This window comes from Podospora pseudocomata, chromosome 5 (assembly GCF_035222375.1).
Source record: "Podospora pseudocomata strain CBS 415.72m chromosome 5, whole genome shotgun sequence".
NCBI lineage: Eukaryota > Fungi > Ascomycota > Sordariomycetes > Sordariales > Podosporaceae > Podospora > Podospora pseudocomata.
The window spans coordinates 2831967-2845530 of NC_085889.1; the positions used below are offsets into that span (position 1 = coordinate 2831967).

The following is a 13564-nucleotide window of genomic DNA, read 5'->3' on the forward strand; positions in this document are numbered from 1 at the left end:
GATTTGCACACGGCGCAAGCTTATTTCATTGTCCTTTCCTATCTATCATACACACAAAAACACCACAACCCTAAGAACCGGTCGTGATGCCATCAGCCCCCTAGCCCAAATGCTCAAACTCAAGCCTTGGCGCATTCAACCACACAATGCGGATCACCCGCCCGGACATGATACTTCACCACCCTCATCCCAGCCTTCTCGACCAAATCCCTATACATCCTCTCATTCCTCAGCTTGCCCCCCAGATTGAACATCATCAAATCGACGTGCGTATTCTGCGGTGGCTGACCGATCCCCTCAAATAGCTTGAACTCAACAATCAAAACCCTGGCGTCTTTGTCGACGTCAGGCAGCGCACCAGCCACCTGCTTGAGAATGTTGACTGCCAGGTCATCAGAGTAATCAAGCAGGATCCTTCTCAAGACATACACCCACGCCCCTCTCACAGGTTGCCTCTCATGGAAATCATGGCTCATGAACCTCACCCCTTTCAGCCCTAAATCACCCGTCTTCTCCACCCCCTCAATCACATCAGGTCGGTCTTGAAGCACACACTCTTCTGGCTTCAATCCCTGCACATTTTCCAGCAGTTCCTTCACCAAATGCCCCATACCCCCTCCCACATCCACAATCTTGACTGTGTTTTCATCCGTTGGTTTCTTGGAACCCACCCAGGAAACGTCATACAACGCCCCCTCCCCGGTAATGGGTATATCCCCCCCAAAGATATTCTTGGCCTGCATCGATCGCTTGAACGAAGCGCTGTACCCGGGATACAAAGCCTTGACTTCCCACGGAGGAAGCTCAGCATGGCCCCAAGCAAACGAAAACGGCGTGTGAGTCTGTCCAAGCGGCTCGCGGCGGCCATACTTGGAGAAATAATCCGGCCATTGGAAGAAGGGCTTGAATCCGTTGCCTACAGCAATCACAGCGAGGTCCGAAACGGGGTTGGTGGAGATGTAGAGAGGTGACAGCCTAGAATGGGAGACCGAGTTCGGAACTGGGCCAGGAGAGAGTTTGCCTGTGGCGATGAGGTGGGTGATGAGCCGGGCTGGAGAACTTGGTTAACTCGGTAGATCACAGCAAGGGGGGACAGTACAAACTGATCAACGACTCATCGGCGTCTAGCTGGCGGGCCAGGTCGGCATAGGTGATGTAACCTGGTGCGGTGAGGGGGATCAAATCAAAGGCCTTCCACGAGGTGAGCAACGACCAGACGGCAATACCGGAGGTGGTGAGCCATTCGTCTTTTACGGCGTCAAGAGGGTGCGATGTTTCAACGGCAAGTGTGCGGGCGGTCTGGGCGAGTTTGCGACGGAGGGGGACATTATCGCTGCCTTGGTCGATGGTGGCGGCCAGACGTTTGGCGTCTTCTAGGAGAGCTTCAGCTGCGGCGACGATGTTGTAAGGCTTGGTGGTCACCGACGGTAATACTGTTGAAGTCGTCATTATTGTGATCCTAGGTGGTTGGATTGGTAAAGTAGGTGATTTCAGCATGTTGGTTGCAGTGTGTGCTCTGCCCTACGATGGGTACCACAGACATCCAAGACACGGGCACGGGATTGGAAATTTATATGTTTTGCTCAGGGAAAGAGCTTTCCAGGTTCCCGTCTGTTTTGTAGCTATCTATCCGTACTTGCCCTCGGCGGATAAAACGTGGGGAACTGCCGCTCCCAAGGGATAAACAAACGGGAAGGTGCCAATCTGGGGTCTCCGCCAATCTGTCAAAATGTCCGGAAGGTGCCAAGGCCTTGGATGTGGTCACTTGGTGTGTGGGGGAATGGTTGCGTGTAGCCATCTTGTGCGATCTCGGGCCCGGATACACGAGCCTGACCCAGGGACGCAGGTATTCGGCTGAAACCAAGGGCTGAGAGCTCGGGGCCGAGATTTTGGAATGACGGATCGGATGATACCTTAACATTGTCAGTCCTGGTGACCAACACCCAACCGGAACCGCCAGCTCCAATGTCCCTCGGCGTCCTCGATCAAGGCCCTCATTTCACCGACAAACGGTCGGGTCTCGTCCTTCAACAGGAGACCTCTTTCCAAACACAGCCTCGCGAACTTGATCGCCTTCCACCTATTTCCGATACCATTGAACTCGATTGCGGCGCGGTAATATGCCTCGTGCAGCCTAGCCTCTAGGCCCTCGAGTTCATAGAGAATGGTCAAGAGTTCTGCCATCCCGGGGCCGTCTTGAACACCGTGATCGTACTGGTCCAGCTCGTTTCTGATGTTTACAAGCTGGGCTGTGCGAGCATCTGATTCTTTCTGGCGACGAGATGCTTGGGTGCATCGAGGGCAGGAGCAAGTGAAGTTCCAGTGTGAGAGGGATGCCTGTCGAGTCTGAGAGGGCTGTGTCAAGCTAGAAATATTCTTTGTTAGTGTAATCAGAATATCTAGAGGGAATATGGGTATTACTTACTCGACGTATCCTATCGTCAGCTCTTCTCCTGGGTGGATATCCCGCACTGTGATAAGACTCTTTCGCATGGTCAGCGGATCAAAATGGTAAGCAGCATTGGGGCTGCAGGCGTGGTTGACTCTGGACACTGAGATTCGGTTTCAAGATCTGTCAGCATCACCCTGATTACCCAGCTGGGGAAGTCTCACCATCCAAAAAGACAGCATGAAATTCCATGTCCTCAATCTTGGTATGAAATGCATTCTTCCCAACAATCGCCAGAGCGCTCTCCTTCGAATTTCGGAGTAATCCCTCAGCCCCTGATAAGGCGAAGAAATCCTCTCGCGAGGGATATGGCAACATGCTAGCCGCTTCGTGAATCAAATCAGCCAGCATTTTTGTTCTCAACTTGGTGAAAGCCCCGTGCTCAATCATCAACCCTGGCGCATCGACCATCACTCTGGTGTTTTTCCTGATGGTTCTGTTGGCTGCGACCACGCCTAGACCCTTGCCTTCGATGGGCTTGACCTCTAACAGGTCTGGTGTGTTGGCAGTGTTGGGAGTGCTCCACCACCTGTCGTGATGAGGTAGGGTAGAAACCGAGCGGATGACGGACGAGGTAGTCACAAGTGATATCCCCTTTCCATCGTTGAAGTTTGGAAGCATATAGACGCAATATTCCTTGTCGCCAGCGCAATAGCAGAGAGAGCCGACGGCCCAGGGCTGCCTGATTGTGCTGGCCTTAGCGGTGCATCCTGGCGCTGGTATAATATGTGGATGCTTGGGGCATGTGGAGATGTAGTTGATGACTCCGTTTGGGGGGCAGGTTTGGGGTGGCGGACCGAGGGGGGACTGTCCAAAGAGTGTTAGAGGGACTAATACTTGAGTAAGTAGCATGATGATGGATGATGATTCTTCTTGGTTGGGAAAGAAAGAGATCTGTGGGGTTCAGAGCTTGGAGGAGTGAAGATTCCAGGAGGTCTGAGTGTTTGGAGATCATGTTTCATGATGAGGGTTGACCACATGGGATGTTGTCCTTGGCAAGGGCTTTCGATACATTCAAACTTTCCTTAACACTGAATGTACATGACATGACCTGTTAGGTTGATTGAGTGTCCTGGACAACTGACACCGGTTGAGCAAAAGAATTCGGAGACTGAGGACTGCGCGAGGCTCCTGAACCGCGCCATTCTCAAAAGGATGGTGTGTAGCCACCATTCTCCGACAAGGGCTCTCATCGAAAAAGTCCGGGCCGATAATGTACCCTCCATCGCCGGCTAATACCACTGGAAGTATTGTGGTGCGCGACCCGGCTTTGACCTTTATCGCCTGGCAAGATTGGTGAAACGAAAAATTGCGTACGTGGCGGCAAAAGCAAGAGCTAGGCAGATTTCTTCTCGACTAGGGCAGCAGGAGACAAAAATATATAACTGTGGCTCTGTTCATGTATCATTCATGTCCACTTCGCCACCCCTCGGACAGTTCTGGACCCGGTCGATAAACGTTATCTCAAGTAGCAAGATCGACAGTAATTAGCCAGATTGAAATCTGGAGTTGGTGTAACCATTCAATGCTCAACCGTTGAGGGAGCATGCATGCATGTGAAGCGGCACTTGGTGCATCATGTTCCATTGTCGATCCGGGCACCGAAATGAAGTCGAGGTCAAGATGCCTGGGAAACTCGATATGAAGTTCCCATTTGACAGGCATGCAGTGCCACTCGGTCTGCATTAGAATGATTGGTATAGCATTTGTGATCCTTGTCATTGAATCCTTGGGTCCTCCACACTCAGCATCAAAGACTCGGTCAAGCTGCTTGTTGACCGCCAGATCAGTTCGACGTAATGGGATGGTGGCAGTCGGCCCCGAAATTTGAGACGGGATTTATGGCGGATAGACGCGTTCATTTACCCAGAAGTTACGGTGTTTGTGCCCTTTTGGCAATGGAGCTGATGAATACCTGGTTGCCTGAAAGTGTGCACAACAGAGAGGCCATCCCATTGCACCTGTTTGCTTGAAGAGCCTTTGCCTTCGTGTATAAGAGCCCAGGACTCTTTGGGTCGGCGGCGGTATGCCTTTGTTGGTAGAAAAAATGCTCCTGATCACCACACCATCCTAACTGCAAAGTGTTCTGAAGCTACTGGATACGGTACTCGACAGATGGCAGCCTTGCTCATGCTCAATTGTCAGGACAAAACCAAGCCGGACTCCTTGGCCCAGTGAGGAAGCCTGCCTTGTATCTCTCCAACTATTCCAATGATTGACTTTGCTCACGTATCCATCAGCCATACTGACACCACATCATCTCCTCGACCGAGCGCTGGGTCTCTGACAATCAGCCCTTCTTCAACTAGTGAGAGCCAGCGACCAAACCGCACAGACAACGATTGCTCCACTGAAGCCATCGGTCGATACTTTTCCTCGAACCTACCGTGGTCCCATCTGAAGCTGAGCAGTAATGGTGCGTTTTCACCTGGGCGGGGAGAGAGAAAATAGATACCTTAACAATGACTGGTTACGCCAGGATGGGGGTTGGCCAAGATACAGAGGGAAAAGAGGAGCGGAAGTCAGATTTTATGATCACTAGGCATTTCATCAGGTGGTAACGAGGGCTGAAAGAATAATTCTATGATGATACACAGTAAACTATGAAGGGATCGGAGTAATATGCACCGTCTTCCTTTAGTGTTGCTTGGTGATGACTAGAGCCTGGATCATGTAACCTGCTATCAAGAGAGTCAGGTACCTACTTCGTGATAGTGTAATTCAGCAACTCTGGAGTGAGGCCGTACTCGTGAATGGGCCTGTTGACGGACCAAAACCAAAGGGTATCAAGAACCAGGACGTCTATTCGCTATCTCTGACTGTGCATGATGAACCCTTTATTCTCAGAATTGCGACCGAGTAGCAGCTTGTCGATTCTAGGGTCACAACTAAATCACATACACAACGAAAGGCATAAGGAGGACAATCCATGCCTCCTCTGCTGTATTATAAACGAGATTAAGCCTAGTACTATCCAGGAGCTGAGGAGCCCGCATGCTGAGGTCTGTTATGTATCTGGAGAAAAGAAGACAGTGACCTGTTCGGAGAATGGTTTCTACCTTAGTTTTACCGGCTACCCAAATCCCCATGGCAGTTACTCACATTGGCTACTGGGATCTCTTGGTCAGCCTCTTACTGGTAGACCTCTTCCTGGTAGGTCTCTTCCAGGTCGGCCTCTCGAGGTTGTTCCCCGTACTGGCCGCGGGATTCCTCTTCCACTCAAGTTATAGCCTGGAAAAACATCGCCTGGCCAAGGAAGCGGGCTTTGAAGCGGCGGAACAGTCAAAGCAGACAAAAAATTGGGAGGTAACTGCGAAAACAAAGGGTTGATAAGATCGAATGGTGTTATGGAGGCAGACATGGCTGTCTGGGAGGACACTTGTGGAATCTGAGGGACATTCACGATCAGAGTAGGCACCACCTCTGGCAAAGTAGTAACGTTTGTCTGACTCTTGGCATCTTCTTTGGAATCCTAACCCAAAGCACGAGTATCCTTCGCAAGCCAGTCCTGCATGCCGCTGGGAAAGTCCTTCTTGACAGCGCAGTTTGAGCAGCAGGCAGTGAGCTTGAGCGGCTCCGGGGCAATATGGGTGTAGTAGCCCTTCTCTGCTCGGCTGGGCTTGTTCTTGCAAAAAGAGCAGTACGGGTCTAGCGGGTGGGCTACGAAGTCTCCCGTTGCTCTCATGGCTCGAAACAAGTCCAAAGACAACAGCGGAGCTTCCTCATCGAGAAACTTGGTGAACCGAGGCTCCTTCATGAAATAGTACCGAGCCGTGTGAATGAACAACACAAACGCCTTGCGAATAGAGGTCACGGCCGTGTCGCTGATGGGAATGTCTTCGTAGACCAGGCGGATGGCCTCGCAGAACTCAGGGAGCCACTCCTTGCAAGACTCTTGTTGCAGCTGGATGGCGGGGAGTTTGGTATCGAACTCAGCGGTCAGAGTGTCGAGAGCAATCTTGGCCAGTGGGCTCAGGGCAAAGAAGTCGGCGACGCTGTGAACCTCGAAGCATGTGACAAAGTTGGTCAAGGTCATTTTCTCAGGGCCCCGAAGGGTGGCAATGTCGCAGACCCCGGTGTAGATGTACCGGATGACCCATTCGACAGCCTCGGGCTCAAAGTCCTGGATGGTGATAACACCGCTGGTCGCCTCCTCAAATTGACCGGTCAGGGCCTTCTCGAACCAGACACTGCGGGTGCTACTTGCGGGTTAGCTGGATGAAGTGGTGGATGTATCGGTTGCGAGACGAACCACAGAATGGCCTTATGAAGCTTCCACTCTTTGTCTCCACACTTGACAACGACATCAGAGAATAGCCCGGTCTCCAGCAGCTTCTCGTCAGAGGAGAGGAATCTATCGTTTTTATCCATCTTTGTGAGTCGCGACGGGGTCGGTTGGGTTAGGGTTGTGGTCAAGTCGAAATGGGGCTAGTGGTCAACGGCTTCCCGAGGCACGAAAGGCAAAAATGCGACTTTACACGCCTAAGTTGAAGGGGGTTTCATAGAAAAGTGAGAATGGAAATTCTGAGCAAGACACAGCGGGAGTTTGCCTGCTGTTTACTTTGCATTGAACTCTTGGACTTCGTAACAATAGAGAGAAGCGGGGCAGGAGTGCATGCTGGCAACGATAAGAATGATAAGGGTTAGGGTATTTATCAGCATCTAGCAAACAAAAAGCAAGTTAAGTCACTTCACTGTTTGAGCATGAAGTTAGTCATCTGCTATTCACGATCATGGTACTATTGGCCATTTTATCTGTCTTTTCCCGCGCCTTTCGAAGTCTATTCTGGGATACTTGACGAGACAGTGAAGTATGGGTCCAGCGAGACCCCTCGGTCCAAAGCATGGCAGGTAGATCCGGTCGTGCCGAAGAGGTCCCATGATGATTGATAATGTGGTAAGCAGACATCTTCCAGTGCTTCCAAGGGATAGATGCAATCGCTGACCTCGCAAAGCACGATTTGAAAGTGATCAAGATATTACTCAGCAGATGTCATAGCCAGCAAGTTACATTCGTGTTCGGAACATTATCCAAGTCCCTGCATCGTGAACCTCCGTGTCGCTGGTTCCTGGCAGAATGCCCGAGATCGAGGAGACATCATGCGACAATCGATCGATTCCATGAGGGGACCAAACAGCAATATATCGCTTGCAACCCCAACCCATTACCGCCCAACACAAAGCATTACAAAACTTTAGCAAGCACCTTCCCATGTGGCATTGTAATGTCAACAAGTACGGAACCGAGCGGACACTGCCTCTCTTTTGAAGACTCGGGCGCTGACGTACCTGCAAAACCGTCGATTCCAACGACGTATAGCAGGGGCGCTGACAATCGGCTGGGTCCCTAGTCCGATCGGATCGGCAATGTCCCCAGGAACAGACGGCAAAGTTGCCGAGAGATCGCCTGCAGCAGAACCCGGCAACTGGTTCTACAATGGGGTGATCTGCCGGCTTGGCACTTTATGAAGACCACTTACACTGTAATAATTATGCTGTTGGCTTTGGATACACTCGTCACCAGCCGTGTGACGTCGACACTAGGTACAATGGCTGTGCTGGTATTGTTGACTTTTCGCAATATCGAAATGCAAGATGCCGAGAACACGAGCCATTCAACAACTATAAGAGCTGTTGGGTTGCCGCAAACTGATTCTGCTTCGTCCTACCTACTCATCACTTCACATTCAACATCTCACTTCACCACCATCATCAAACCTTTCTCTCAAACAGATATCAGTCTGCCAACATGCGTTTTTCCGCCATCCTCTCCCTCCTCTCGGCCACCGCTGTCGTGGCCAACAACGCTGTTCCCGCCCTCTGGGACGGCAGCTGCTACTATCCCGCCTCGGATCCTGCCTTCAACGTCACCAGCTACCTCGGCCGCTGGTATCAGGTCGCCGGCACCATCGCTCCCTACACCCGCAACTGCAAGTGCATCTTTGCCCAGTACGGCTTAAACGACAACGGCAGCATCGCCGTCAACAACAGCTGCCAAGCCGGCACCCGCGCTGTCAACATTGTCGGCGCTGCTTCTCCTGCTGAGCCTCAGTATGGTGCCACTGGCGTGTTCCGCGTCCAGTTCCCCAACGAGAGACCTCCTGATTGCCCCGGTCCCAACTACATCGTCCAGGACTACACCGGCGAGTTCTCGCTCGTGCAGAGCAACAACTTTACCACCCTGTTCATCTTGAGCAGGGAGCAGCATCCCGATGAGAAGGTTCTTGATGTGAGTAGCCCGTTTTCATCAGAAGATTAATGTCCAGCGCTAACAAAGACGCAGGCCTGGATTGCCCGCGCTGGTCTCCTCGGATCCGACCTTTCGCAGGTTGTCAAGACGGACCAGACTGACTGCCTCTATACTTGAGCGGAGATGCGAACAATGGGTGCAATACCATCATAGTGGTCCGTTCATTATTGGACCGGGAGGGCTGTGAGTTGTTGATGTTTCAGAATGGCGAGTAATATTGTATGTAATGTTAAACATAGCCTTGTACATAATTACAATGCATGCTTTATTAGAACACGGCTTCTTTTTGCTTGTGTGTCTTTGTGTACCGCAAGCTATGCCACACTTCAATACCTGGAGCCTCATCCTGGAATGTGGTTTAGTCCACCAACAACTCTGGGCAAAATGCCTAGCCTGCGGTCTGAGGACCACTGCCTGGCAAATGGTTGGAGCGTGGTTCTTGGCATCACCTCATCTTCTAATTCTCATCACATCAACACTGTAGGCTTTCCGCAACAAACCTTCAATTATTCCTGCAGAGCCATATACAACAATGCATCCCAGCAACACATTTTCCTCGCAAGAACCAGCCAGCAAGAATGCCTCCGGTCCCTTACGAGTACCCCTTCCCAACGAGCCATCTCCCCTGCTATGTATCGACGTCGAAATCAACGGCCACCCCATCACCGCACTGGCGTCCATGGCAAACGAGAACTCAATCATATCCCTCGAGCTAGCCGAACAGCTCTCCCTGTCCATTGAATCGCGAGAATTCAAACACCCTGTCCGCTTGCTCAACGGCACAATCGCCAAGGGGGACGGGACGATCCAAGTAGCCATCACGCGCCGCGATCACGAGCAGCACGGGTACCTACCAGGGCTCCAGAAGTGTGATGTCTTGCCGGGAAGTATTTACCCCCTCGTGCTGGGACAAACGAGTCTCTTGTTTTACTTGCAGGCGGTCCCCTATTGGCGTGAATGGTATAGGTTTCTATCCCCAGACCCCCCGCCGGAGTTTGACTTCAAGATTCGAATGTCTCTGCCCAGGCCCCCGCTGGGGAATAGGACCGTGTTTATCAGTGCGGTTGGGCATCTGGCGTTTGATGATTTGGGTGGGGACCTTGCCGGTGATAACGTCCCGTTTGTGTTGGATGGTGCGAGTACTTGTTGTATCATCTCTGGGAATTACGCCAGGTTCAGGGGGATGGACATGGAGGAGCTCCCTCCGGGCGAGGCTTACACCTTGGTTTTTATTGATGGGTCAACCGCGGAATGCTCGATGGTTGTCAGGGGAGTGGAGTGGACGCCTTGGGACAATTCAGGGGCTGGATACATTATCAGAGGCCGGACTTGTTTTGTGGACTTTCTTGTTGTTGAGGAATGCCCGGCTACGGTTATTCTTGGGAGTAACTATCTTGACGCGTTTAGGATATTGGAGGGGCCGGTGAAGGTTCCTGATCTCGAAAGCTTCCAGATTACTGCTCTGGGCTTCGCACCGTCACTGGAACAGTACCCTGAAGTTTCGTGGCTGTCGAAAGGAACGCGACCTGGCGTGAAGGTGGGGGATACATGGTTGGAAGTTGAGCTGCAGGTAGGGGTGGCAATGGTCGAAAGGGGGGCAGAAAGTGGTCTTGACAGCAAGGCGGCCAGTGAAAAACACGCCGTTCAAGACATTGGTCAGTGACCCGTTCCTATGAATTATGTTTGCCAGAGCTGACAAGGGGATGAATGTAGATCCTCAAGTGAACCAACCTCGGGAAGAAAGGACGAGTGCAGTTGCAGACAGCGGCTGGGAGGTAGTTGGCCGACAAGAAAGTTTAGCACCGGTACACTATGACTCGAAGGGAATGGCCAAAGAGAAAGCCAAGAAGCGAGCTTGGTGGTGCTTCAGGTAGTCGGGTACATAACGGTTACCTGACGTAAAGTCTGCCTTTAAACATTCTGTCGAGAGATGTGGTGTCCAATGTGAACATTGATTTTTATAAGAATATTGACAAGGCTGGGACGCGATCCGTACAACTTGTCAGAGAAAGATTTGAAGATTCGAACAGACATACGAGACCCTCAAAGCGTGGCGTCTGATACTATGCAGCAATACCAGCTACTGCGTGTATGTGATTGGACAAGTCATGAAGCTAAGCTGACACAAGTTCTTATTACCCCGCATAGCCTTCTCTGAAGAGCGTTGACTGAGAGATTTTCTTTCTTTTCTTCTCATTGACACAGGCTCAAACTTCATATTGCCGGATACCCAAAGCCCAGCTGAACATGGCCACATCACAAGACAGGGTTTTGATCGTCGGAGCAGGTACCTGAACACTCTTGTTTGGTCTGAGAGCTTTGCAACATGAGATGCTAATTCATTAAACAGGATCGTCGGGCTTGCTCATTGCCCAGGTTCTCAAGAAGGTACTGGATGCCCGGAGAAAAAGGCCCAGTAAAATCACTCACTCATTATAAGCATCAAAACAGGCCGGCATCCCAGCCACAGTCTTCGAGCAAGACACCTCGCCCACGTCCCGCCACCGCGACTGGAACTTTGGCATCTACTGGGCCCAGTCCCGGCTCGAAGAATGCCTCCCCCCATACCTACACGACCTCGTCAAGTCAACACAGACAGACCCGAACTATGAGCCCTCGGTGGATGAGAAGCTCAACATCTTCAACGGCCACACTGGCGAGATGATGAACAGCCTCCCCGCACCATACAGCATGCGGATCCGGCGCAGGCCTTGGTTGGAGCTTCTCAAGACTGGAATTGATGTGCGCTACGGCAAAAGGCTTTCCAGCGTGTCTGTCACGGATATCAGTATGACGATAGCCTTTGAAGATGGGACATCTGAAACTGGCACTTTGCTCATCGGTGCGGAGGGAGCTCACAGTCCCACTCGAAAGTTTCTCTTCCGGAGGTCGCCCCACGAGGCAGCGTTGCTTAGCTGTCCTATTGTCACGACGGCTACTTTGACGACGTTTCCTAAGGAGATTGCAGGAGAGCTTGCCAAGTTGCACCCTAAACATATCATTACGTTTGACCCGGCGGGGATGATTGTTTGGATAGGGGGTTTGTTCCCTTCTCATTGCGATCATGATAGAGAGCTGATAGTCAGTAGTCCACAACCGAACACCAACGGACTGCACTTATATGATCCTCGTCAGCTGGGAGTCACAAGAAGAGACTGGGCTGAGGGAAGCCGGCAGCGATGCCATCTTGGCTGACCTAAAGTGTCGAGCTGAGAAGCTGGCATCCCCCTTCAAAGACGCCATCCAGAGCGTGCCAAATGGGACGAGAGCTTGGTACGAAGTTGCAGCATACCTACCTATTGGCCATGAAACACTATACTAACATTGCTCAAGGCACTCCCGGCTCTCCTACTGGCCCACCAAGCCCTGGGATAACCACAACGGAAAAGTAACCCTGGCAGGCGATGCAGCGCACCCTATGACGTTCCGTGCGTTGTCCTATCCTCTTATTATCACACACATCCTGTACTGACATTGACATGTTCAGACCGAGGCCAAGGTCTAGGCAACGCCATCGCCGATGCGGCCGAGTTCCAGACCTGTTTGTCGTCCTCCAGCAACAACCTTGTCGAAGCGGTAGCAAAGTACGAAAAGGAGATGTGGGCGAGGGGTTTCGAGGCGGTAAAGGTGAACTTGGAGAATAGTATCGCGTTGCATGACTGGAAGAAGGTGTTGTTGAGTCCATTTTACAAGGCTGGTATCAAGAGGGACGCGGAAGTTGGGGTGAGTGAGGGGGGCAAAGTGGACGAGAAGGGGCAAGCGAAGGGTGGCGAGGGGGGGCTATTTGATGAGTGATACGCAGTCATTGGACTGGAATGTTTTACCCCTGAATCCTTGAACCCATGTAGTCCCTGTTTCCCAGAGTGTTTGACATGCAGGAAGAAAACGTGAAAGTGTAAATAAACGCAGCTTTGATGCACCTAAGAGTGCCGCCGTCATGTTCCCTACGTCATCACCTAAACAACCCCACCACCGTCCCCTGATCCACAAACCTTCCATGCATTTTGTCCTCCACTTGCCAATTCCTTCCCCCCACCTGCCCAGACTTTGATTCTCTCCCTCAGGCCCTCTATTTTCTTCTTACCCAAAAAGGCAACCCCAAAACACCATCCCCCTGTCTTGTCACCCACCATGACGCAACCACCCACCACAAACAACAACTCCCACATCTCCCTCACCCCCATCGAACCCAACCTCTACCTCGGCAACCTGGAATCCTCTTACTCCATCCCCACCCTTATAACCCACGGCATCACCGCCATCGTCTCCCTGTCCGGCATCCACCACGAGGAATGGTCCCGCCCCGCCAACCGCAAGCTCGTCCCGAAGGAAAACCACTACCAGTTCATCCCCTGCGACGACAGCCCCAACCAAGACATCTTGTGCTGTTTAGGAGACATTTGCGATTTTATCGATGACCATATCGGGGTGCCTTCTGTGCAGGAGATATTAGCGGGTGTTAAACCCGGTGATGATGAGGAGGATGCGCTGGCGAGGGAGATGGGGAGGAGCAGGAAGGTGCTCGTTCATTGCGATGAAGGGGTGTCGAGGAGCCCGGCGGTGGTGGCGGGGTATTTGATGAGGCGGGATGAGAGGGGGGTGAGAGGGGTGATGAGGGAGGTTAGGAAGCGGAGGGGGTGCGTGAGGGTGAATAGGGGGTTTTTGGAGCAGCTGAAGGTTTGGGAGAGGGTGGGGTACAAGGTGTGGGAGGGTGAGGAGAAAAAGGTGCCGGTGGAGGGGTATAAGAGGTGGTTGGAGAAGAGGGATAGTAGGGTGATGGGGGAGGTTTGTTTGGGGGATGTGTGAAATAAAAGAATGTTGTAAGCATCATGTTACGCGCAACCCCTCCCAGCTCGGACTTTAGA

The 13564-nt window shown here is 51.9% G+C and overlaps 6 protein-coding genes across 6 annotated transcripts; 3 read left to right on the forward strand and 3 right to left on the reverse strand.

Annotated features, from left to right (window-relative positions):
- Positions 1 to 119: 119 nt before the first annotated feature.
- Positions 120 to 1497, reverse strand: QC762_507240 (uncharacterized protein; the record flags this gene model as incomplete). The annotated part of the gene is made up of 2 exons (XM_062891149.1): positions 120 to 1051; positions 1095 to 1497. 2 exons carry the CDS (start codon positions 1495 to 1497, stop codon positions 120 to 122), a joined length of 1335 nt encoding a protein of 444 aa, XP_062742365.1.
- A 426-nt stretch (positions 1498 to 1923) lies between these two features.
- SET5_3 (SET domain-containing protein 5) lies at positions 1924 to 3657 on the reverse strand (the record flags this gene model as incomplete). The annotated part of the gene is made up of 3 exons (XM_062891148.1): positions 2614 to 3657; positions 2426 to 2552; positions 1924 to 2365 (listed from the first exon to the last, which is right to left on the reverse strand). The coding sequence occupies exons 1-3, from the start codon at positions 3299 to 3301 to the stop codon at positions 1924 to 1926; spliced, it is 1257 nt and encodes a 418-aa protein (XP_062742366.1). The 5' UTR covers positions 3302 to 3657.
- A 2088-nt stretch (positions 3658 to 5745) lies between these two features.
- QC762_507230 (uncharacterized protein) lies at positions 5746 to 7022 on the reverse strand. The gene is made up of 2 exons (XM_062891147.1): positions 6702 to 7022; positions 5746 to 6648 (listed from the first exon to the last, which is right to left on the reverse strand). The coding sequence occupies exons 1-2, from the start codon at positions 6818 to 6820 to the stop codon at positions 5922 to 5924; spliced, it is 846 nt and encodes a 281-aa protein (XP_062742367.1). The 5' UTR covers positions 6821 to 7022; the 3' UTR covers positions 5746 to 5921.
- Positions 7023 to 7169: 147 nt separating this feature from the next.
- Positions 7170 to 8978, forward strand: QC762_507220 (uncharacterized protein). Its single transcript, XM_062891146.1, has 2 exons — positions 7170 to 8678; positions 8733 to 8978. Exons 1-2 carry the CDS (start codon positions 8199 to 8201, stop codon positions 8814 to 8816), a joined length of 564 nt encoding a protein of 187 aa, XP_062742368.1. The 5' UTR covers positions 7170 to 8198; the 3' UTR covers positions 8817 to 8978.
- Positions 8979 to 9231: 253 nt separating this feature from the next.
- Positions 9232 to 12494, forward strand: QC762_0083120 (uncharacterized protein; the record flags this gene model as incomplete). The annotated part of the gene is made up of 6 exons (XM_062883945.1): positions 9232 to 10354; positions 11050 to 11087; positions 11151 to 11739; positions 11789 to 11972; positions 12033 to 12127; positions 12187 to 12494. The coding sequence occupies 6 exons, from the start codon at positions 9232 to 9234 to the stop codon at positions 12492 to 12494; spliced, it is 2337 nt and encodes a 778-aa protein (XP_062742369.1).
- A 336-nt stretch (positions 12495 to 12830) lies between these two features.
- QC762_507205 (uncharacterized protein) lies at positions 12831 to 13505 on the forward strand (the record flags this gene model as incomplete). Its single annotated transcript, XM_062891145.1, has 1 exon — positions 12831 to 13505. The coding sequence occupies one exon, from the start codon at positions 12831 to 12833 to the stop codon at positions 13503 to 13505; it is 675 nt and encodes a 224-aa protein (XP_062742370.1).
- Positions 13506 to 13564: the final 59 nt, after the last annotated feature.

Excerpts from the sequence above, each read along its gene's own strand:
- QC762_507230 (XM_062891147.1), bottom strand. The coding sequence starts at position 6,820 with ATGGATAAAAACGATAGATTCCTCTCCTCTGACGAGAAGCTGCTGGAG. Across the intron at positions 6,649-6,701 it reads CTTCATAAGGCCATTCTGTG|CACCCGCAGTGTCTGGTTCG; the intron begins GTTCGTCTCGCA and ends ACCCGCAAGTAG.
- QC762_507220 (XM_062891146.1), top strand. The coding sequence starts at position 8,199 with ATGCGTTTTTCCGCCATCCTCTCCCTCCTCTCGGCCACCGCTGTCGTG. Across the intron at positions 8,679-8,732 it reads CCGATGAGAAGGTTCTTGAT|GCCTGGATTGCCCGCGCTGG; the intron begins GTGAGTAGCCCG and ends ACAAAGACGCAG.